The sequence below is a fragment of the Pavona decussata genome, unplaced genomic scaffold, assembly GCF_977016875.1.
Source record: "Pavona decussata unplaced genomic scaffold, jaPavDecu1.1 SCAFFOLD_26, whole genome shotgun sequence".
Taxonomy (NCBI): domain Eukaryota; kingdom Metazoa; phylum Cnidaria; class Anthozoa; order Scleractinia; family Agariciidae; genus Pavona; species Pavona decussata.
The window spans coordinates 2667271-2690951 of record NW_028145449.1 but is presented as its reverse complement, the minus strand read 5'-3'; the positions used below and the strand labels follow the sequence as shown (position 1 = coordinate 2690951).

Below are 23681 nucleotides of genomic sequence, written 5' to 3'. Positions count from 1 at the left end.
GAGCACTCGAATTTCCTTTTTCCGAGTATGCCTGGGTCACTCACTGAATAATGCATCATTCTCATTCATTCACCAGGCTTAAAAACAGTCAGAACGCTCCCTGAGGGAAACTAGTGATCTATGAATTACACACAAACAAACATTACCTAATGTACCACAAGTGTTTATATCTTGGCAGGCGGATCAAATCCGGCTTCTATCAATCGGGCTGCAAGATATTAAATATAAGGAGGAGAAAAGCAAAGGGGGGAAATGGAATCCAATATTCTTCATGGGTGACAAACTTTACGTCCCCCAGACTACGACGGTTACTTTCCACGTGGGGGTGTCCCTCCTACCAAGTTTGTTTTCAACACAACCAAAAATAACATCGGTTCACAACAAGCTTTATTACAAACATTTCCGTTGCTGTGCTTAAATAACAACTGGCGATTTTTAACTCCCTAACTACAATTCCAAAAAAATTTAAAGGACTAGTTATCTGAAAACACACCAACAGAGTCAAAGTTTTCAGTTCATGTGACTGTGAAGCACTCTCTAGTCTATATAGGCTTAAAAACGGTATGCTTTAGGCTCTAGGCCATACTGAAACTTTTAAAACTTTAGGTAGAGAATGCGCGAATATATATCAAAAGTAAATGCAGAAAATGCTAACAGAAAAACGGCGGATCAAGCTATATACAATAAAAATACAAAAAACTAGAGAAATTCTAATTGGAAAATTAAAAATCAACCTGTTTGAAAAGAATTGAATTTTACATTGTTGTCCACTCCATTAAGTCGTATTCTACAGCTACCTGCAGTATAATATCAATCTTTCTTTAACTGGTAAAAGACATACCATCAAGTGTTGCATTAAAATCTGAGAAAATAAGAATTTGCTGCAAAGCTTACGATAGTAATGAAATAATAGCTACATAAGCAAATCTATTAATAAACAAATTTTTAAAACGTTCAGTGCTATAGCTCGTGAAGCAAGTCAATTGAATCTTCATTTGTACAAGCACCTAACTTTAAATGTTTGGATCTATTTTACAAATCTAGAAAAACTAATATTTTGTTCTTTTTTCTAGTTCAAAACTTCTAACCGTTTCTCCATTATAACTCCAGGAGCCGATAGGCACGGGACTTCCTATGCATAACCAGTCTATAGATATCTGCTGGGTGACTCTTTTTGTAAAATTCTTGGTAAGGTTTGCAGACGACTCCAATCTCATATTTTTCGGAGTATTCTTGCAAGTCATTTAGTGAAACCATTAATGTAAATGGTATAGTAGACACATTTGGTTCCCTCTTTGCTGAGGAATACATTACTGTGTATTGACGTCATAGGCTATTGCCTCGTACTCACGAGGAAAATGCGACTAGCGAGGAAATTCATGAAGATAAGATAACGTCATGTTCTATATATTTCACATATAGCGGACATGGCGGGTATTAAACAAGAGCAGTTTTAAAATCATTGAGTCGTTTATAAATTATGCAAGCTTTTTTACTTTTCCCCTCCAATTACCCTCACAGATATGCTTTGTTCAAGAACAATAGTGTTACACTTGATGCATTTGGGTGAACTAAAATGCCTTTGACTTTGACTGGGACTCTTTGCTGGCTCAATTTTACCACTCTTTTGCAGGGAAAATTTATTTCCCGGTTCTACTTCTTCAGCCATTAAAGTGATTTTTGTTGTCTCTCTTCGAACAGCCCAAAAACGATTCTATTGTTCCATTACTTTCATTGATAGCTGTTGGCAGGTCTTTGTTGAAAGTCAGTATAATTAAAATTTTACTGAAAGAGGTGTTGGTAAGTAGTCCATGCCATACAGGATAGGTAACACACTAATCAGAGTCGTAATCAGTTCTGTAATAGATTTGTTAATGGCTCTCTGCAATATTGATGTAACTGTTGACAATACCTCGCCGCTTGCCTATGTTCAGTCAATGAACTCTTAAGATACTTGATTTAACGTGGTTGCACAAATCAGTAATACATCACGGATCCTAGGGTCCACGTTGGACATAAAAATAATACTACTTTACCAAATCAACCCGCCAACATTAAGAACATGAATAATAATGAATCAGTTTCCATTGATTTTTTCAAGGCAAAAAATGAGCCTAAAAAAATTAAACTTGGCAACAAAATTCCTGCGCTAAATCTCCACGGCCTACGTGGTCATGACACAATGCCTTATATAGAACTAGGTAAGTACCATTGAGACCTTCTCTTTCTTTCCATTTTCTCAGCATTGCATAGGCTTTTTCTACCGTCTCTTTGTTGTCGTTATCAATCGCAGTCAGCTCATTGTCTCCAAAATTAAGCCGACGCCCAAGCCACCTCCAGACATCAGTGATTTTCCATGATAGATCTTGAAGATCATAGAGAGATGGATTTTCCTTTTTAACTGCAACAGAAAAGAGGAGAAAACATCAAAAAAGGAACAAGTAACGGAAGACGGCCGGCCGGACGGATACTTTTAATCATCATCATCAATAAACTATAGTAGAACCCCGTTTATTTGAACTCAGGTGACGCTTACTCAAACAGAATTCGATTTTGTCTGGATTTGGTCCCATTGCTTTCAGTCATTTACTATCAGCTAACCAGAACTCGGATAACTCAAACGCTTCCCTAACTCGAACTAACTTGACTTTCCCTTCGTTCAAATTTACCAGTTCAGTTCAGTTCAGTTTATTGTTTTGCCATAAGTTGCATTGTACGGAAGCAAGTCCAACTGAACCTCAAAATGTCACATAACTGAATGGAGACAATGGACGTGGCGAAGTCCTATGTGAAACGACCTTAACAAGATCTCAGCCTTTATGTTGTCGTTAATACGATCCTTGAATTTTGGTTAAATCCTCACATTAATCGTCAGAAGGGTCTATAAACCATTGCATCAATGTGGCTAGTGATTATGAAAGAATTATAACACCAAGATATTTTATTAATTGTTAACAGGGTGTTTAAGAATCAACACCAACCCCGCTAACTCGAACTATTCCTTGCTTCCCTTAGAGATCGAATTAGCGGAGTTCTACTATATTTAGTTCTTATTAACCGAGCGAGAGGTCTGTATGGGAGAATCTTGACCGAGGTCGCCAGTACAGACCGAACGCAGTGAGGTCTGTACCAGCGACCGAGGTCAAGATTCTCCCATACAGACCGACCTAGCTCGGTTAATAAGATGTTTATTATATGGCCAAACAGGAAATCAAAAGGAAAAAAGTATTTTGTTCCCCTGCGCGGGCTCAAGCATTTAGCTGGCTTACTTCTGTCACTAGTCTCCAGTCCAAACGGGACAAAAATAACTGTTCAAAGTACAGCTTTGTACAAACTTCGTCAATGAATGAAGACAAAATAACCGTTGTTTTCCTACAGGCTCAACGAAAATTTTCTAAAATGCGACCAAAAGTGCAACAAATTTTAATGCCTGTCTGTGCCGTGATCGCTCAGCGATAAGTTCTCATTCAGCCTTGCGACCTTTGACTGATCACCACGGAAAACGTTAATGTTAAATGTGCAGCTTTCAAAAATTGCCTGAGGTTAGATTTGTTGGACTGTGAAGACATTTTGCTGAGTTGTAGTAGAGGCACTGACTTGGTTTTCTTCGAACTGAGCGGATGTATCTGGTCCACGATTCAGGACAGTAGACATTTCTCGCTGTCGCTTGAGAGATGCTGAACTGCTAGCTGTCGAGGCTTTTCAAATTTTTATGACCGCTTAGCTGTGCAACGAAATTTGTCTGAACGTCTGCTTCGAGGAGTCGTCCAACACTGGTCTTCCTAACGGAGTGATTAGGAAACCTTCTTGTTTGTTTCATCGAGTTTGGCTGAAGCAAAGGCGTTTTTGAGGAACTTGCCAATTTCATTCTTTCCGAGGGGCCTATCCAGATACCATACTTCGTCACTTGGTTTTCGTCGGTGATTTACGGCGAGATAAAAAGGAGCATCTGGATCTAACATGGCTTCGGAACGATGGCTTCGAAACACTTTGTAAAATTCAACTGGGTATCTTCATTTGTTTTTGTTGATCAGACTTCCTTTTTCACGCAAGTGGCGTTGAAAACTTCGCTGGAAGCCGCTTGATGTACACGGTTCGTACTCGGTGCCATCTTGTTTACGAGCGGAGATAAAAAATTCAGACAAAGGAAGGTCGAGCTCGTTGGCAGGTATGTTTTCAATTGCTCTAGACTCTTTCATTGACTCACAAAATTTCTTTCTTGCGTTTAAGTCGCTCTAAGTCTTGTATTGAGAGTTTTTGTATTTTATGCGCTTGCAAAAACTTCTCAATTTCGACTTCATCTTTGCTCGTAGCTTTCCCGGCTGGACTCAAATTTGCAACGTTTGCTCATTCTCTTTACCTGCTTCCAAGTTCAGGGCTACTGGTTCTTCCATTTAGTACTGTATTAACAGGAACAAGCCATTTTTTTCTTCTTATTTTGTTTGTAACTTTTTGAGGACAAATGTTACATTAAATCGGTCTAGATGCCGGTCTAGATGGGAAAATCTAGACCGCCGTCAATATCAATTTTAGCCAATCAGGTTCTTGAATTTGATCGTTTCCAGTCCTTTTGAGACACGGCCATATAATAAAACATTGTAAAACATAAATATCTTACAAATACAAAATGTTAAAGGCCAAACAAAGAGGTTTTAGAACGCACGTGAAAACTTCAGACTGCCTGCGGTTAGCGCTGCGGCGCAGTGTTGATTATTACGATTTCCTATTGGGTAAAAAAAATTGTTGTCAATCAAGATCGCACATGCGCGTTATCGAGACAAAGGCCCTTTAAGACCAACGGATGTCCACGAGCAATTTTAGATCCTAAAGAAAAACCGAGGAAAACTTTAGTGTCTCATTTTGTAAAAGCTTTCTCACCAAATCAGAATTTTTGAGGCGATGAAGGCCATCTGAACAGACATCTTTCTCCCAGCCGCAATCATCCACCCATGGGTCACACACATTTAACTGCATTTCCCAACGGGGGCTTGCAAATTTAACTTTGCCGAGCGTAAGTTTGTTTACCTGGCTTAATTGGTCGAAGGCTCACATAATGAAGCTCATGCACGTGTCCCAGCACAAGCTGGTTGCTGCTATCCACATCATGTTCTGGAGTGATTCTTAGGTCCTGCTGGTGTGTCAGACTGACCACGTCAATGCATGTATGAAAGCAGTTTGCTACTGCATGAAGAATCACGTTGTCACCCCACGTACTTTCTTGTGACATGTTTCGTAGATAATCATCCCATGACTGATATCTGTCAACAAAATTGAACAGTTCTGTACCATTCAGCTGCAAGACAAGAAAACACCCAGAGTCAGTAAAGATCCGGGGTGGCTAGAGTGAAGAAGATTGCCAGGTGTGTGGGCTTTTTAAGTACGCTTTTTCGACGCCATGACCAGGCTGTAACTGAAAGGGAATTTGGGTAAGGAAAAGCTATCCGAAGTGGGATAATTATTCAATTCATCATGTATATTGCAGTAATACTTATTGTAGGTAATTTTAAATGAACCATAGTTCAACCCTCTGAGCTGAGGTGGAAGTGAAACTGGGCCAATAATGAAACATCTTCGGATTTGAGCAACATTTTAGGAATTTCAAGTTCATTCTTATAGAAAGGTTAGAATGAACTTCTGACCATCTTCGGATATTCCAAGAGAATCTTTGAAAAACAATATGGCTGTCTTCGCCAAGCTTTGAAGATGTTCACAAAATGACGAAAAGTCTTCAGTAACCTGGCCTGATATGCTGATAGATTTTTAGAAAAAAAAAAAAAAGATTTATAGAATGGTCTACCTAAATGTTTCATAGTTCTGTGAATTTTAAATCACCAGCAAAAAAGAAAACAATACTCTATCCTTGACATGACCAACAACGTACCAGTTTAGGGTTTTTCTCAAGGAACTGGACTATGCGTTGCCTCAATTCGTTATGAGATAGTCGGATTCCCTTCACAAGGTCCAGTTGTTCTGACAATGCGTAGAACATGCAATTTCCTGAACCCTCATTGTCAGAAATTGTAAAGCCTTTGTCTGAAGCAATCTTTTTCAACCTCGTTGGCAAGTAAGTCGATCTGGTGGCGTTGCTGTTATCAAATTCCCGTTTTTGAAGATCACGTAAAATTTTCTCCACTGGGAATAAGAAAACCTGTATTAGTTCATTTAAATGTCTGGAACTTTACATGCAGATTAAATGCAACCAACGAGCCTGCAAAATAGCTGTTTACACTGTCTGCGATACCTTTTAACATATTCGACCATACAAAGCAAGTGTTAATAATATGACTCGGCAGCTGGCAAGTCCCGAAGTTACTAAAACTCAGCTCTGAAGAAGTGGAAAACAAAGACAATACTCGCAAGGGCAGGGGGCGGGGTTGAGGGAATCCAATCGTGACAAGCTGACATCAGTGCCACCAGTTTTTCGTATTCAAGTTTACTGTTATGAGATCTGGTCCTACTAGTGAAATCCAAGCTCGCATTCCTGCAGACATACATGACTTCAGGTTGAGTGCAACATTAGCCCTACGTACAATCACTTAAATTAATCTCTTTCTGCCACAAGCCCTAGTTGCCTTACTGAAGAAGCCATGCTTACTAGGAGCAAATTGGATCTTGACAATAAAATTTCGAAATTGCTTCTTGTCAAAAAAAAAAAAAGAAAGAAAAAGGAATCGGAAAAATACAAAACTAGAATGAGCCGGTAATTACACAGTGTTGGTATTGACACAAATGATTTCCTTACTTCTCACATAAATAAGACTCAAATAAATTATTTCCCCTTATATATCTCCACAAATTGCTAAGGTTAGTAAGTAATTTGAAAGCTAAAAGAATTGTAGTTTCATTTCTATGCGATGATTTGGAGGGCAAAGGAGACGTCGAATACGCCAAAACTTATGCCGTTTCACTTACTATTTGCCGGCTTCATTGTAACGCGAGCGGAACCCATTTTGAGCAGTTAGTACTTACAATCTCAGTTCACTGCGAATGTCTGGCATAAATATTTTTTTCTTCAACATATCTCAAAAGATTGCTAAGTTTTAGACGCCATTTGAAAGCTCCGAAAATAGAGAATTTATCTGTGAAGGCGATGATTTAGTTGGGTTCAGTGTAAATATATTTTTACTACACTGTGCAAAACGTTCGCACAAATATTATTTTCTTTAAAATATCTCAACGGATTGCTTAGCTAAATACACTATTTGATCACTAAGGGACTGTAGATCTTTCTGCAAACGACGATTTGTAGGTCAAGGGCCCTCAAATTGACCAAACGTTTTGCCCTATTCCACTCAGTTACGGCCGGTTTGAAGTGCGATTCTCGAGTACACTGATTATAATTTCAGTGGTAATCTTCTTTCGTTTCCCAAAACTGTTTTCTTTACCACAGTGAGTCACTTAAAGCCGGACAGGAAAGAATTGTAAGGAGGACAAATGAGGAGAAAAGGCCTCTCGCAAACAAGCTGCGCAAGCAACGTCGATCGTCAGGCACAAACTCCTGCAAATCAGTATCTTATGAGCAGTGTTACACCTCAAAGCACGACTGAAAATACTTTCATCCTAAATATTCTCTTATGACATCTTTCCCAGCCTCGTCGTAGCCCGATCTATTCTCTAAATCGCCTTTTCCCGCCGAGTTTCAGTCTCCGTTTTCCACCGTGATCGCCGCCGCAGATCGACGCCATTTTGAAATTTGCACTTCAAACTTTAAAAAGTCAGTGTGAAGTTTTCAAGTTTCGGTTTGAGGAGTTGGTGCATGCGCTTAGATGACAGTGTCCCTTTAAAATATATGAAATGAAACTAGGAAGTCAACATCTTCTGAAACTATGGGGAGACTGGTACGAGTAAGGGATTATAGGATCGTTTGGTTAGACGGATGGAAATAGCGCCGATAAATAAGTGCATCTCTCGACAGATCGTTTTATAGGAAAAACTCTTTTAAGTGAAAACTGTTTAACACAAGCTACGCGATTCCCAAGGAAAAGCAGAAGATTGCAGTTTAAGTTACTCGTTGGCGCAATATCCATTCCTCTACCCAAAAGATTCCGCAACTTGCTGTAGATAAAACAAAGCATTTGAAAATAATACATGTTGTGTAAAAAGCAATGCATGGCTCAATTTCAAAACAAAATGCCTTGCAATATTTTAAACCATGGCGAAAAGTATTTCCTTTTTGTTTATTATAAATTATATAACTTGCTTCAAATTAATGAAAACAGAGATGTTCCTCTGTTGAAAAGCACTGGCTGACATCTTCTTTTATTTTAATCACTTTATGTAGCTCTTTAGCCAATTTGGATTTTCATATAAAGGCTCTAGGTGAGTCATCACTGGAGATTTAAGATTACATGAATTTACTCCCTTTTCGCCAATGCTTATAGTCAGTGTATATATTAGAGATAATAGAAAATATCTACAGATTTTCAACGGGACAAAGAAAACTCTCCGTTATACGGAGGAGTGAAAGTTGTACTAGCATGGAATCAGATGGAATAAGAATGGAATGAAATAGTAAACAAAGAAAGGAATCAAACAGCAATCGTAGGAATGAATGAACGAACAGATAGGTGGACTGTCAAACGGAGGGATGTTTGAGATAACGTACGATTCTACTTAAGTCACGAACGTTTAATAGGCGCTACTGACGCCACCAAAATGTCGTTCAACGCAAAACAACAAAGTATCGAACAGACCACATTACCTGGATCGTCTGAAAGTTTCCTTCGCTTGATGCACTCAGGAGAGGGACGTGATGATTCTCTTTTCTTTGCGGGTGCTCCCATCTCTTTATCTTCAGAGCCACCTAGAGTACAATTCAAACAACAAAACTCCATTATTTTGATTTGTATCAAACTCGTTGTATACGTTTTGAGGTAACTTTGAGTGACCTCTAGTCTTAGAACCGCTTTCACTCCACCGAAATTAAAACTTAATTTAAAAATCTGATTTAACAAACCATTACAAAAAAACGACTCAAAGGGAAAGTAGTACTCGTCAGCGTTAAATTGTATTGTCTCAATCTGAGTATTTCAGTTAAAATTTAACACAAATACTTGGCAATAGGCTTGAAAACATACCATTTCACGCAAGGTTCATGAAAAGCAATTTGGAATAACTTAAAATATTTCAAGAGCCCTGGTCACAGCCAAAATGCCCAACAGACAGGAATTTTCATAGAGTTTTGAAGGAAAGTATCATTAAAGTCCTTTAGAGTATTCAATGCTCGTTCAATTCTTGTGATTTTGACGTGTCGTTCGGCAAATGAACATCAGCATAAAGGCTACAATGTCCATAACAACTGTCAATATGGTGGCTTGATAGTTTAAACTGTCAGATAGGCCATAGTAAATAGTGACAGTACAAGTGCTATAAAAAAAAAACTGACCGGGGACGCAAATAAGGTATTTACAGTCGGTGGTCTAGTTGATTATTTGCCAAGGCACTTCAAAAGATTATTGCCACTTTCACTCGTACCTTCATAACTCCATCGACACCGACAAAATGTTTTCGACCTCTATTCCATAAACCAAGAAAAACTTGCGGTGTTACCCTCGAGGAAGGCAAACACGACTTTCAACCAATCAAAGCACCCGTCCACTAAAGGTTTTTTCATTCAGATGGCAGCCAGCAAGGTTTTGGTCACTTGGTGGGAACACATTGAATATAAGGCCCCGCTTCTTTAAAAGACCAGGTGCTTTCTTGTTTTTTGTTTTTTTACGACGATCTTCCTTTGGAAGATGTTCGCATCATTCAACCGATGCACCACCAGAAGGCCTCTAAGGACGGTGCCTACTTATACAGACGTAGTTGATGACTATGCCAGAAAAGAAGATTTTAGCAAGCTAGGGCTACTGGAATCCAAAATGAAAATTAGGGATAGCGATGCATTTCAGAGATGATTAAGCAACAATAATTCTGAAGAAAATTAACGATAATAAAACAGCATGACGTTTCGACGACTTCATATCGTCATTGTCAAATGAGTAAAAATGGAAATAGCGGAAAGGCATATTTATAGGTATTGAAAGTGAGAAAATAAATTAGCATGAAAGTATTCAGGTAAAGAGTTTCGCGCGAATGGAATCCGCTTGCGTGTTCAGTTTCGCTCTTTTGTTCTTGATCCACAGCATTTCGTAGACCAAACATTCAAATTTGTCACGGCATTTCTTTATGACTTTAAATATGCCTTTTCGTTATTTCCATTTTTACTCATTTGACAATGACGATATGAAGTCGTCGAAACGTCATGCTGTTTTATTATCGTTAATTTTCTTGTTGAAATGTTTCTCCAAATCGTTTTTCATCAATAATTCTGAAGAGCTGTAAAATACAATTGAACCTCAATTATCTCTTAGAAATGCGTGTTTACCCCCAATTTTCTTTTTGGATACCAACACCCCTTACCAAGATCTGCTTTTCACAAATATCGATATATAAAATTACCACGTGGCCAAAATTTTGAATGAGGATTAAAATATTACCTCAATAAATTTGAAGTGCCAAAGTTGCTGCTTCAGATCGTGGTTTTGTAGCAAACGTTGATAATGTTATGACGAAAATTTATTATCACGAGTAGGATAGACGCATCACAAACTCACATCAATCTGTTTTTTTTTTTTTTTTGCAACAATAAACAGAAGGAACACTTCCAAGTTCAGTTCCCGTCACGCAGTCCCCTCACTGATCAGCTGAGTGATTCTTGATCACAGTCTATCCTCAACTATCCTCGTCCTTTCATTCCAGATGAGTTTTATCAGAAGTATTCTGACCAATTTACCCACTCATGCAGGATAGATAAAATGATGAATTCTCCAATAATTAAGAACTTAAAACTTAAGACTTTGGAACACTCTTTCGCCGCTGTCGTCAGCTATTCGCTTTTCATCCGCTTTCTCTCTCATATCCAACAAAAATTAGCCAATGAGGGCGCGAAAATTGGATACTTATTGTAAACATCAACTTTCTTAAGAGACGTTTACCGGATCTCTTGCACTTTCATGTTATTCTTGCTATGCAGTTCTACACTATTGGGACAGTAACCATAAGACTTTTTTATGAACAAGTCATCGTTTTTCTTGACATCTTCAGAACAGTTTGATTCAGCCTGCGTTTCACGGTTACTAAATTAAACCTGACTTTCACATGGACAAGCGTTTTTTCTTTTTTTTTAAATCACATTTTCGTATTCAACTCACCTTTTTTTGAGAACCATTTTCTCAAGCTGGGAATCGTCGGTATTTCACCACTGTGTTGGCAACAGCCCAGCTCTCCTCCTTGTTGAACTTTGAGAAAACATATGCAGTCTTCGTGGGTACAGGAGACCTGGCGGTGTTTAGTACATGGCTCTTCCTCCTCTGGACAGTAAGGGCATGCCACACAAAACTCATACTTTAAGTTTCCCCACCAGGATAACTCCCTTGATAATGTTTCCAGCGCTTCTTCTAGAAAATTTCTCACAAGACTGGCCACCTCTTCTATTTCAGCCAATGGGGCTTCCTTGTCTGGTTGTGATTGCTTTAAGATGACACGGATGAACATTTTCTGACAAAACAAGATCAAGTGGTGAGCCTCTTCCTTCTTTATGGTGAAACTGGATACCATGTGGCGCAACACTGGCTCCCGCATGAATCCACTCTCAGAACACCATTTGATGCAGCATGCAACGAGGTGTGAGTAGAGACCATGAGGAACTAGCCCCCCTGGAAAACGAACGTACAATGGACATGGATCTGCAGGTGAAGGCTCCATTTTACTAAGGCGTGCAGATGGTTTCTTCAGCTGACTTGGTGTAAAATACTTTACGTCAGTCAGAGAGGATTCAAACTTAACGATCAGTCCGAATTGCTCCATCATACCCAGTATGTCTTCCTTGATTAAGCCTTGCTCACAATATTTGAAAAACACGTGATCAACAAGTCCCATGCTGAGGACACCTTTCTCTTCCATTTGTTTCCACAACGTGGAATGCCGCGATTCCTGAAAAATAGAAAAACAAATAGAAAAAAAAAAAAAAAAGACTAAGACAACAAAAAATAAAGGAATGATTTGAGTACAAAGACACAACTAAATGAGACTTTTATACGACAGTTCTTTCGGTTTGTCAAAATGCTAAGGCAATAATTATCATTAAATGATTAGAGATCTTTCCCACAAAGGAAGGCCTGAATTTGAAAAATAAACTGTGAAAATCTCTGTGCTGATTGGATGGGACCCGTTCAACACCCTGGTGTTAGTCACATTGGTACAAATCATACCAATCAATTGGATGGAAACAGGTTTGGGTGCAACTTAAGGATTGCTTGGTCCTCGGTCATTTTGGGTCCTAAACGGTGAAAAATTAATAACAGAACAACGCAACATATTATTTTACATACGCCAAATTTTCCTCACCTCAACCCAGCTGGGTCTAATGTAAAGTAACATTTTAACACGTTGCTAGTAACTCAATTTTCAGTTTTCATTTCTTTGCGAAGGCACAAAGCCATTTGTAGCATCTGCAAGGCTTATAAAATATCTGATGTCATACTGATAAAGGGTTCAAAAGCAGTTAATGACAAGAGACCACTTTAATCCTCGTCTACGGACCAAGGGCCAGATTTACGAAGTCTTCCTAAGTTAATACAGTCGAACCTCCCGTAAGCGACCACCCATAATGTCAAGGATACGTGGTCGCTTACGGGAGGTGGTCGCTTACCAGAGGTCAGACCACAGGGGGTCTAAATTTCGGGTAATTTACATATGGTAATTGCGGAGACCTAACCCTTTTGCCAGTGCTTATCGAAACCCAAAGTAATAACTATTCTTAGGTACAAGTATATTAAGACTGGTCCAAAATTATTCTAGGCAAAAAATTTGAGAGTCTATGGCAAATTACTTAATTCAGGGATTGAGCCAATATTATTGTTGTGAAAGCAACTTGACTCTGTTATTACTCCATGTGGCGCTGCCTAAATTTTTTTCAGGGAACGGAACATAAGCAAAAAGATAAGAAAGATAAAAGATAAGAGATATTTTTTCCTACAAGGGATTCAATCTGATTAAAGTTTATTTCAGTGTGACTATAGTGCATGTGTATTTTATCAATTGTTTCAATGCTAAGCTATATCGGGAAGCATTTCCGGTAGCTCTGACTGTGAGATTTACGGCGTCAGCTGCAATGATGTGGCCAATATGTTATAGCGACACATTTTTCAATTTCCGCCCGTGAGAGATACAGCAGATTGTGTGGCAAGCGGTCGCCTACGGGAGGTTAAAAACAATTGAAAATTTTAAACAATCATCTCTAAAAGTGGTCGCTTAAGAGAGGTGGTCGCTTACGAGAGGTGGTCGCCTACGAGAGGTTCCAGCTATAGTGATTTGACTTAAAAACTTTTGGTATTTTGGAAAAGTGGTCGCTAATGAGAGGTGGTCGCTTACGAGAGGTGGTCGCACATGGAGGTTCGACTGTATGTATCCTAAGTATTTTCGTAAAAAAAGTCAATTGTTCGGCCAATAATAAGCTATTGTTCAGAGACAATACTTAAGATACACTCGATTGCAAAAACGTTGACACCTAAAAAGCATAAACCGTGAACGATGAGGCCCAGCGGATTTGTGGGTAGTGTTTAAACAATAACCTCATTTCCATAATCAATAATTACCATTTTCATTCTTTGCAATAAAAAATACAATGCTGACTTAATTCTTCCGAATACTTTTCTACCAAATATTGCTTAAGTTCATTGCCCCTTTTGAACTTAGGCAAAAAGCGAATTTTATATCACTCAAATTGGCCCTTGTTGGCCAACTTGTTTCAACAGTTTCCATCATTCACCACGTGCAACTAATTTTGGTCATCAACCGTCACACGAGAATAGAATATTATGCAAATAAATTTAGTACACTTATACCCATAAAGCCATTGGGTCTCAATGTTCACGGTTTATGCTTAAGGGGGTCAACGTTTTTGCAATCAAGTGTACATCTTAAAGTAGTATAAATCTACTTGCGTTTTATTACGAATGCCGTTCTCTGATTTGCTACGCTACCCGCTATCTATTGTGTGATAGATAGTGAGTAGCGGTTGTCAACAAAATTCAGCCCGCTTCTTCGCGTTTTCGAAGTCTCTGTGAGGAGGATTTGTATTGGTGTGACCTTAACCACTCCGGGGTCAGATTCACGAATCCATTCTAATTAACAATTAGATTATTCGCTCTCGATTTCTATGCGTGATAGCTGATTCGGGCTGAGCCCACATCAGCTATCACGTGATAGAAATCTCGAGCTCATTATCTAATTGTTAATTAGAATGGATTCGTGAATCTGACCCCGGAGTGGTTAAGGTCACACCAGTACAAATCTGATTGGAATAGATCAACCTGGTACAGGTCACACCAGAATGCGGAAGGAAAAACCTTTTCGGGCAGTGCAAGGTCAAACTGATACATGCAATTTACGTTTATGTTTCTCACCATGTCATTGTAACGACGAATGGTTATAAGCTGTCTAAATAGATCAATCAACCACTGGGCCTGTAGCACAACGGTGCTGCCATGTTTTACAATGATGCCGAGGTCGTGATAAAAATCCAACATAGTGGTAACTTCATTTTCATCGTCAATAAAGCACACTTCCTGGATGACAGTTTGAAGTTGTTGGAGGCTCAAGTAAAACATGTCCTTGGCAACCAAAGCTTGGATAACCTTCTCAAAGTTAAACCACCTAAAGGGTAATTAAAAAAAGACGAATTTCATTGAGTCTGATTCAGTCATATTGTAAGTAAAACATTAACACAATAGAAGAGCGACTAGGAAGTGACATGACAGAGGTCTTGACAGAAAAAGAGCATTATACCAGTAAGTTGATTCAAGTCAATTTTTTTACGGAGAATTTTACTTACCGCAGTGGTACCTCCTCCCCCATGTATGGCTCTTGCTTCAAAACTTCAATCATGAGTTTTTGAAGTGCGCGAACTCCTACATCAGATGATCCTTTCGTGTTATCGATTCGAAAGAAAGTTCGGATCACGTGTCCATCGACTTCCTTTCCAAAAAGCGCACCCTGAATCTCGGATTCCATCTTCCCAATGTCTTGACACGGTCTGTCAGCATGCGTTCCAACGATAAATACTGGGGGACGTAGATATGGCAAAACGTTCTCTGGCTGTCTGCTGTCATCCATTCGTTTCGATGAGCACAGAGTACTGATTGAACCAAGCCAGGAAACCAGGTTGTCCAGATTTGTCTCACCACTTGGGTTATCCAGAGGAATGTCAGCACTTCCTAATCTGGCGGAGGGTTGAGCTGTGTTCTTTAATTCCTTGCTGAGATTGTAGACTAGCATATAAACTGCACGTGATGACAAGAACACTGGATAGGAAGCGTAATAAAGATGCTGTCCTGCAAAGTCCCACAGGTCTAGGGTCATGTGGTTTTCTGTCGATGTGGTGTCACTCTGCAGCTTCAAACCTTCCAAATGCTGAATAAGAAGACGGGTAAATTCTTCTGGAGGCAAAGTAGGATCGACATTCAATGCAGGTAGGGCAGATTCTCCAGCTGCTTTTTGGTTGTGGTGGATTGTGTGAACCTCTTGTACTTTCGCCGCTTCAGGTGTTTTTTCTTCCCTAAAAGGAATCTAAATGAAATTTTTTAAATCGTCAGCCGTTTTGGAATGGTTTAATTAAAACAGTAGTTATGAAAGGGAGGCTCATTCGATGATTTCAAATTTAAGATGAGTTTAAGGTTTGGGCGTCGTTAAAACCAAAAAATCCAAGACATATGGAAATATGAAAATTTCTTAATAACAAAAATAATGAAAAACATACATAACTCTGATGAATTTTAAAATGAAAGATAATATAGAAATAAACGACCAAATAAAACTTACAATCAATCATTGCAAACTTCCCAGAACGATGAATGGGTATAACTGTGTTACGAATAAAAGTCATTGACAGGTGCAACTAGGCATTCTGGAAAATATTATGGACAAATCGAAACTTGTTGTGCATCAGGATAAGCTCATAAGAACAACTAACTTTCAGTATAAGGGAGGGATTTGAAGGCCGACCGGTTGGCTCAGTTGGTGGAGTACCGGACTACCGTGCGGGAGGTCGTGGGTTCAAACCCCGGCCGGACCAACACTCGGGGTCTTTAAATAACTGAGGAGAAAGTGCTGCCTTTGCTCTGACATTTGCAAATGGTTAGACTTTCTAGTCTTCTCGGATAAGGACGATAAACCGTAGGCCCCGTCTCACAATCCTTGTTTGTTAATAACTCTGTGGGACATTAAAGAACCCACTCACTGTTCGCGAAGAGTAGGGGAAATAGTTCCCGGTGATGTGGTCTGGTCTTTGTGTGTATACTCTCATGGTTGGGTGGGTAAATGCTCGGAGATATTACTAGCTGCATAAAGCTACTCTGTAAATCCGAGGGTAAATAAAGATATGATGATAAGGACGGTGCCTACTAATACATAGGTATTTTATGCGGGAAAAGTAGATCTTACCAAGGGCTATTGAAATCCATAAAGAAAATTGGGGGTAACCACGCATTCTTCGGAAATAATTAAGCAACAATTTAATATTCTACAATTATTTCTACAAAGCAGTAAAATGCTAAGCAATATATGGCGTTTTTCTCCAGATTAAAGCCTTCTTATCTCTGAAAAATGCATGGTTACCGAAAATTTTGTTTTTGGATACCAAGAGGGCTGAGTTCTGCTTTCTCCGCATAGTTTTAATTAAACCACGCAAAAATATCCCTGTATTAGTAGGCACAACCATAGGAAACCCGAGTATCTCCAGATGTGCAGAACGTTCGCGCGGTAACAAAGGTAGGCACCGTCCTTAAAAGGTATTTAAAAAATGTATAATTATGAGCCTCAGGTAAGTCCATGTTGTGATGCAACAAAATAAATAAAGTATTAATTCGAATCAGATATCAGACCTCGTTTTTTTAACAGCTGATTCTAGCTAGGGAGGGGAGTGAGGCGATTACTCAAGAAAGGTTATCAGTCAAAGAAATATATTTCCATTAAATACAAATTATCAGGAACTAACTGTATGAATTCCATCTCAATAACCATAGTAAATGTAGTTCTACAAAAAAAAAAAGGAAAAAAAAAAAAAAAAAAAAAAAAAAAAAAACGAGCGAGACGATGTTCAGTCATTTGTCGCCTCACTACCGAAACCATAGCGGTATCGGAGTTAAAAGCATCAACAAAGCCCACCGAAATGAAAAAAAAATTCACAAAAACTTAAGCGCACAACCGGGGTAAAGGGTAGGCCTTACGCAGTGTTTGGATGTGTTTGTAAACAAATAGAATCCAATATTCATAGTAAAAAATTGTCCGTCTGTTTTATGGATGTTAGGCCCCAAACCTCATTCTTTTGAGATGCGGTCTTCTTTAGCTCATCTTGAACTTCTGGAGTTACGCTTGTTTCCTCTCCCCCAAATTGAGCAGCCACCATCTTTGCAAGGTCGTTTGCAAACTGAGACACACTTAACTTCTCGTCAGTTCGCTCCCAGTTTTTCACTTGATCAACGTCAATTTCGAACTTTGATGGATCAACCTCTATTCCATCAGTGCTCTGCTCATAAGGGTCGAATGGCAGACCTAAGAACGATTTCTTCAAACTCGTCTTTCCAGCTCGATCTTGGCCTATCAGCATGATTCTAGCACGGTACATCTTTACTTTTCCAGTCTTCAAAGCATTTAGATACGCAAGCTGCGCTCTTGGTCCTCGTGCTTTAATCTCACTTGGTACTTATGGCAGAAATATGTTATAAAAAAAATACATAATAAACACATGGTTTAGTAGATGCTCTAAAAATAGTTGTAACTATTTAACCACAGTTTGAAACGTGTGGTTGGAGAGTTTCATCCTCTCATTCCTCGCGAAGCGAGGGCCGAAGGCCCGAGCGTAGCGAGGTTAATAAATTTGTCGGGCCGAGCCGGCCCGAGCGGAGCTAATCGAGCGAAAAATATATTTATATATGTTGATATATGTTTATATCTTTGAAGGTGTCCGCACAATGACGTCTGACTGTCTGGCGTTGTCTGGAGCGAAATTTGCATACACCGAAAAACATATGCGTGTATGATCAAATTTCAACTGCAATGTTCATCAATATTCACTGGATACAGAACTATCTCTCCAGAATCTTTTCCCTTTCTTTTAGAAATCTTTTTTTGTGAAATAGTGCATTAAAGAAATTACACGCTTTGTGGCCGCGGTAAATAATTTTCCGTGGGAAATAAATTCATCGAACACGACAGCGCTGCACGCCCGTTGTACATTACGTCGCGACAGAAATAGATTTTCAACCGCAAACTAGCCCGTGGAACTACGAAAACACTATGCTCATAAAAAAAATTTCTTATGCGCCTTTTAATCTCCTCGTTTGATGCTACAATACGTGTAAAGAGGGCTTTCCACCCAGCCCCAGCTTCGCGACGTTTTGCGAGTCACGTATTTCTAGTTTTATCCTAAATAAAACTTAGAGTTTCTCCCTGACGTACAAGTTAGTCTCCCTCGTGCATTTCACGTTTCTTGAACACTCTACTGTGTCTATTGACTGGACTCCGGACAGGAAGAACACACTTTCTGAGTAGAAAGACTAATTCTCTCCCTGCATTTAGAAACATCAAAAGAGAATCTGATAATTTTGTTAGTAGAAATTGTTAGTTGTATATAACGGGTTTTTCACCTGACAAGACTTGGTGGTAACGAACGCTTACTTTCCTCGGGAAGCTTTCCTTCGCAGACGAACATCGCAGAATCTAACGCACACAACCTAACACCATCAGAGACATGGCAAATTTTGTTGATTGTGATTGTCATTACACTGATCGATCGACAATAACACCCAGTATAGTTCACTACAAAAATTTTCACCAAGCCCGATCGCTTTTCAAACTTGATCACGTGATGTGATAAAAGCCATCCGCGGAGAGACACTATCAGCGCTGTGCTAGCAGGGCAAAGTGCCCATCGGGCGAAAATGCACCGATGAATTGTACTTGTTGTCCCCGAAAAAACCTTTCATTTATTCATCCATTTCATTACTTAGTAACAAAAAAGTGATTTTCGTTGTATTTTTTTTACCCGCGTCTATCGCTTTGATAGTCGTCCTTATCAATTTGATGTTAAACCCTCGAAGTTTAACTTCTAAGGTTAACATTAACTTTGTTTTTTTAAAACAAAATTAAAAGAACATCAAATTTCCGAAGGGCAACGATCAGTCGATAGTCCCTAGACAAAAACGCTCTATTGTTTAAATAGAAACTACAATTTAGAGTGTGGTTAATTTATATAGGTGACTTTAAATACCAGTGAAATCAACCCTTTCCCGAGAATATTTATTTCTAGAATAGGTCTCAGGGGATTTTGGAAAGCCCACAGTTTAAATACCTAATCAAAGAATATTAATAACAATTAAATTGTCATGGATCAAAATTCATCCACCAAACCTTTTCCCGGGAAAAGCAGTTCAAAAAGAAAAAAAAATAAATAATAATAAATAAACTCGCGACCCAAGAAGTTTTAAATACTGATAGAGGCTCCTAATCACGGGCTCCAGCCCTAATTGACGGGATAATTGTACTCATCATCAATATATTAAAAACTATCAGCGATCATGTTTGTTGTTCTGAAAACAAGTGTATAAGCCCACGAAGCTTTGCTTTTGGCCAATGCTCATTTTAAGAGTGTCAATAATCTCTCCACAATAACACACTATGTGAGTGTTTGTAGCCTCTGTTGGTAAAAAACTTCTCATATTCTCTTCTTTATACTTCTCAGTTATGTTGTCTCAGTCTATCGCATTAAAGTTCTTTTGTCCTGTCTATCGTCACTTTCGGAGAATTTTAATATTTGTAAGACGACTAAACTACTAAATTTTATTCCTGTAGGTTTTCACCACCAAAAGGCTTTTTAGTTAGCTCACACGTGGAACGTAAATCTCTTCCAACATTATAATCCTTAGCCCCCACAGACCCCTACCAAAAAATGAAGCTTCCTCCAACCCCAAAACAGACAGGAAAATCCTCTGAACGGAACTACCAATTTTCTAACCATTTTTTTTAAACTAGAAATACGTGACTCGCAAAACCTCGCGAAGCTGGGGCTGGGTGGAAAGCCCTCTTTACACGTATTGTAGCATCAAACGAGGAGATTAAAAGGCGCATAAGATTTTTTTTTTTATGAGCATAGTGTTTTCGTAGTTCCACGGGCTAGTTTGCGGTTGAAAATCTATTTCTGTCGCGACGTAATGTACAACGGGCGTGCAGCGCTGTCGTGTTCGATGAATTTATTTCCCACGGAAAATTATTTACCGCGGCCACAAAGCGTGTAATTTCTTTAATGCACTATTTCACAAAAAAAGATTTCTAAAAGAAAGGGAAAAGATTCTGGAGAGATAGTTCTGTATCCAGTGAATATTGATGAACATTGCAGTTGAAATTTGATCATGCACGCATATGTTTTTCGGTGTATGCAAATTTCGCTCCAGACAACGCCAGACAGTCAGACGTCATTGTGCGGACACCTTCAAAGATATAAACATATATCAACATATATAAATATATTTTTCGCTCGAATTCGCGCGGCTTAGCTCCGCTCGGGCCGGCTCGGCCCGACAAATTTATTAATAGTATAATACTAAAATATTACCTGAACTATCGTTTGAAAGTCCGGCTCCGTAGAATATATCCTCCTCTTCTTCAGGATCCACTAAGCTTGATGATTCATCAAAACCATTTTCTCCAATTTGCATTTGAAGGTTGCTTTCACTGGCTTCTTTGTTTTCTCCAAGACTGCAAGACGACTCTGCTTCTCTTATTTGGTTAGCCCATTCCATCGCTTGTTTGTGGTCTCCAAGACGTTTATACGCGTCTGATAGTATCTGGTAAGATCTCGGCTCTAAAATTTTATGACCTATTTCTTTGGAGATGCCAAGACTTTGTTTGGCGTGCTCAATACTTTGTTGGTAGTCTTTAAGTTCGTAATACGATCGGGCTAGAATTAAATACGCCTGTTCCTCTGCTTGTCGTTTTCCAATTTCCTTAGCAATACTGAGGCTTTCCTTACCATGTGTAATACTTTGTTGGTGGTCTTGAAGATCGTAATACGACAAGGCTAGAAGTCTATACGCGTTTCCCTCTGCTTGTCTATTTCCAATTTCCTTAGCAACACTTAGGCTTTCTTTACTATGTTTAATGCTAAGTTGGTAGTCTTTAAGATTATAATACGACCACGCTAGAACATTACACAAATGTTCCTCCGCTTGGCTATTTCTAATTTCCTTAGCAATACTGAGGGTTTCTTTACCATGTTTAATACTTAGTTCAAAGTCTTTAAGATAGAAATACGACAGGGTTAGAGCAGCACACATCTCTTTCTCTGCTTGTCTATTTCCAATTTCCTTAGCAATACCTAAGCTTTCTTTGCCGTGTTTAATACTTAGGTGGTAGTTTTTAAGACTGTAATACGACCACGCTAGACGTCTATACGCGTGTTCCTCCGCTTGTCTATTTCCAATTTCCTTAGCAATACTTAGGTATTCTTTACAGTGTTCAATACTTAGTTGGTAGTCTTTAAGAACATAGTACGTCTGGGCTAGAAGTTGGTACTCCTCTCCCTCTGCTTGTTTATCTCCAAGTTCCTTAAAAGCTTTTAGACGCTGTTTACGGAATGTAATACTTTCTTGGTACCCTGAATTTTCTTCCATAACCTTGGAGTCACTGTCTCACACTGTTGCATTAGAAAACTGAAATTCAAATCATCGATATTAGTACTTTTGAAGTAACAATACGAGCCACCCCGGTATATTCTGTATGAAGAGTGGCTGCTCCGTGCTGCTATTTGAACGCGTTCCAAAGAGCGAAGGCGACCGCACGCGGACAAAGAGCAATTAAAAGCTATATTTTTGAGCATTTTTCTAGTCTTCACAGCAGGTGTAGTTGGGAAGTTAGAAAGAGGAGAAAGAGGACTGGAACTAAGGTTGCTCTGCTGCACCTGCTGGTATTCAGTTTTTCTCACTTTCGCGCATCTCGCGTCTTCTATATGATTGCTTCCCCTATACGATTAGGAAAACCATTCCAAGATATAAATTAGCGAGTCGAGTATATATGTCATACCTTAAGTAGTTCGGCGAGCAGATAGACTATCTAGAGCGCTATTGACCAATGATCGTATCCAAGCAATCTTGGGAGACAATTTAGTATAGGTAGTGAAATCCACGTATCGTCCAGTGTGAGTATTTTTGCGGTATATTGTCAAACCGTCATCAGGGATCTTAATATCCAGAAAATGTGGATGATTTAAATTTCATTTTTTTTCTCCTCAGTTTGTATTCAGTTTGAAAATTAAAACTGGAAAGTCTTCTTTGGCGAAATCACGCGCCGATCAAGTCGAATCTTTTAAAACAACTGTATAGGAAAAAAAAAATGTATGTTATGCTTTTCTCAGGACGTTAAGTCGGAATGCCAAAATAAAATAATTTCATGGGAGAATGAGTTCGAGCCTTCGAGGCCGTTTGTAAACAAGACGTTTGTCGAAACTCGCTCTTGCATATTAAATTAAATCCTTGCCAATGAATACATTAACACGTCTATAAAATATAGACTTTCAGGGATTGTAATAGACTGGCTCCAAAACCTCTACGAAAACGCATTTTAACCCAATGTAATGGTAGGCAACAACACCATGTGATGCTTTATTTTATACTCATCAGTATCTTGACTTTAATGTCTTGCCCAAATTGAGAATTTTAGTAATACCATACAAACAACTCTTGTATTTGCCGCAAGTAATGTTGTACTTGAGTGATCTGTGGCTGACAGACAGAAAAATTCGCCAATTTCGTGACTTGCCCACTGAGACTTGAAATGCATCATTAAAAAGCCGTTTAGTCACGTTAAAAATGAAACATCCAAATAACACTTTGAACGTTTTAAAATTGTAGAACGCTACAACCAAGAACACAATCAGTCAAAACAATCGTGCAGCATATTAAATAACTTGACCTCTTGCGTAAGACAGAAATCAATTTGCATTGCGTGTGGAAATCAGCCAAGATTTCCGACTATCTGACTGCTTTTCTCATTCCCCCCCTCCCCCCCCCCCCCCCCCCCGATAGTAATAAAATGATAACAAGCGCAATAAGGGCTCAAATGTCTTGACAATCCGACGACTAAATTGGCGACGCAATCCCTTGGAATTTCTAGTTCACGCTACTTAAAAATTGCTGAGACATTTGATACTTTGAGACTCGACCGACAATAAAAACTTTCTCGAATGATAGAGCAACTGAAAAGGCAAACGCTGCAAACACAATCTTGTAGTCATTTCTGCGTGAGAGAAGGTAAATTTTCCCGTGTTACAACTAGGCGAAGCCAGTCCAACAACATAATCGGCGCCATTCAAGTCGATCGGATTCATGCAAACATGTTGTCCTACGCAAACAGCTATCAAATGTGCTGAGGATTACCCGTGTACTTACCAAATTTCTTTAGACGTCGCTGAACGGGTGCTGTTGCCACTAAAAAGCGAAACTCAATTTAAGACTTGGCGATCGAATAATCAAACTGCAAGGTAAGCACTTCCTTCTTCCGTTTACAATTCGCTGAAATGTCTACGCCTCAATGAAAACCGAAATTCTTGTGCAGTCATGCATGTTCTGTGTCACGCGAAATTTTTA

General features: G+C 39.1%; 1 protein-coding gene across 2 annotated transcripts; it reads right to left on the bottom strand.

Moving 5' to 3' along the window:
• Positions 1-370: 370 nt before the first annotated feature.
• Positions 371-23681, bottom strand: LOC146485521 (uncharacterized). Of its 2 annotated transcripts, none has more exons than XM_085103391.1 (10): positions 23484-23681; positions 20654-21749; positions 17360-17745; positions 14879-15612; positions 14451-14700; positions 11196-11976; positions 8702-8803; positions 5882-6132; positions 5026-5293; positions 371-2401 (listed from the first exon to the last, which is right to left on the bottom strand). In XM_085103391.1, the coding sequence occupies exons 2-10, from the start codon at positions 21708-21710 to the stop codon at positions 2124-2126; spliced, it is 4107 nt and encodes a 1368-aa protein (XP_084959517.1). In that variant the 5' UTR covers positions 21711-21749; positions 23484-23681; the 3' UTR covers positions 371-2123. The 2 variants fall into 2 exon arrangements, with proteins under 2 accessions (XP_084959517.1, XP_084959518.1); XM_085103392.1 differs by lacking the exon at positions 23484-23681 and adding an exon at positions 22120-22416.

Excerpts from the sequence above, each read along its gene's own strand:
- LOC146485521 (XM_085103391.1), bottom strand. The coding sequence starts at position 21,710 with ATGGAAGAAAATTCAGGGTACCAAGAAAGTATTACATTCCGTAAACAG. Across the intron at positions 14,701-14,878 it reads GGGGAGGAGGTACCACTGCG|GTGGTTTAACTTTGAGAAGG; the intron begins GTAAGTAAAATT and ends ATTACCCTTTAG. Across the intron at positions 11,977-14,450 it reads TTCGTCGTTACAATGACATG|GAATCGCGGCATTCCACGTT; the intron begins GTGAGAAACATA and ends TCTATTTTTCAG.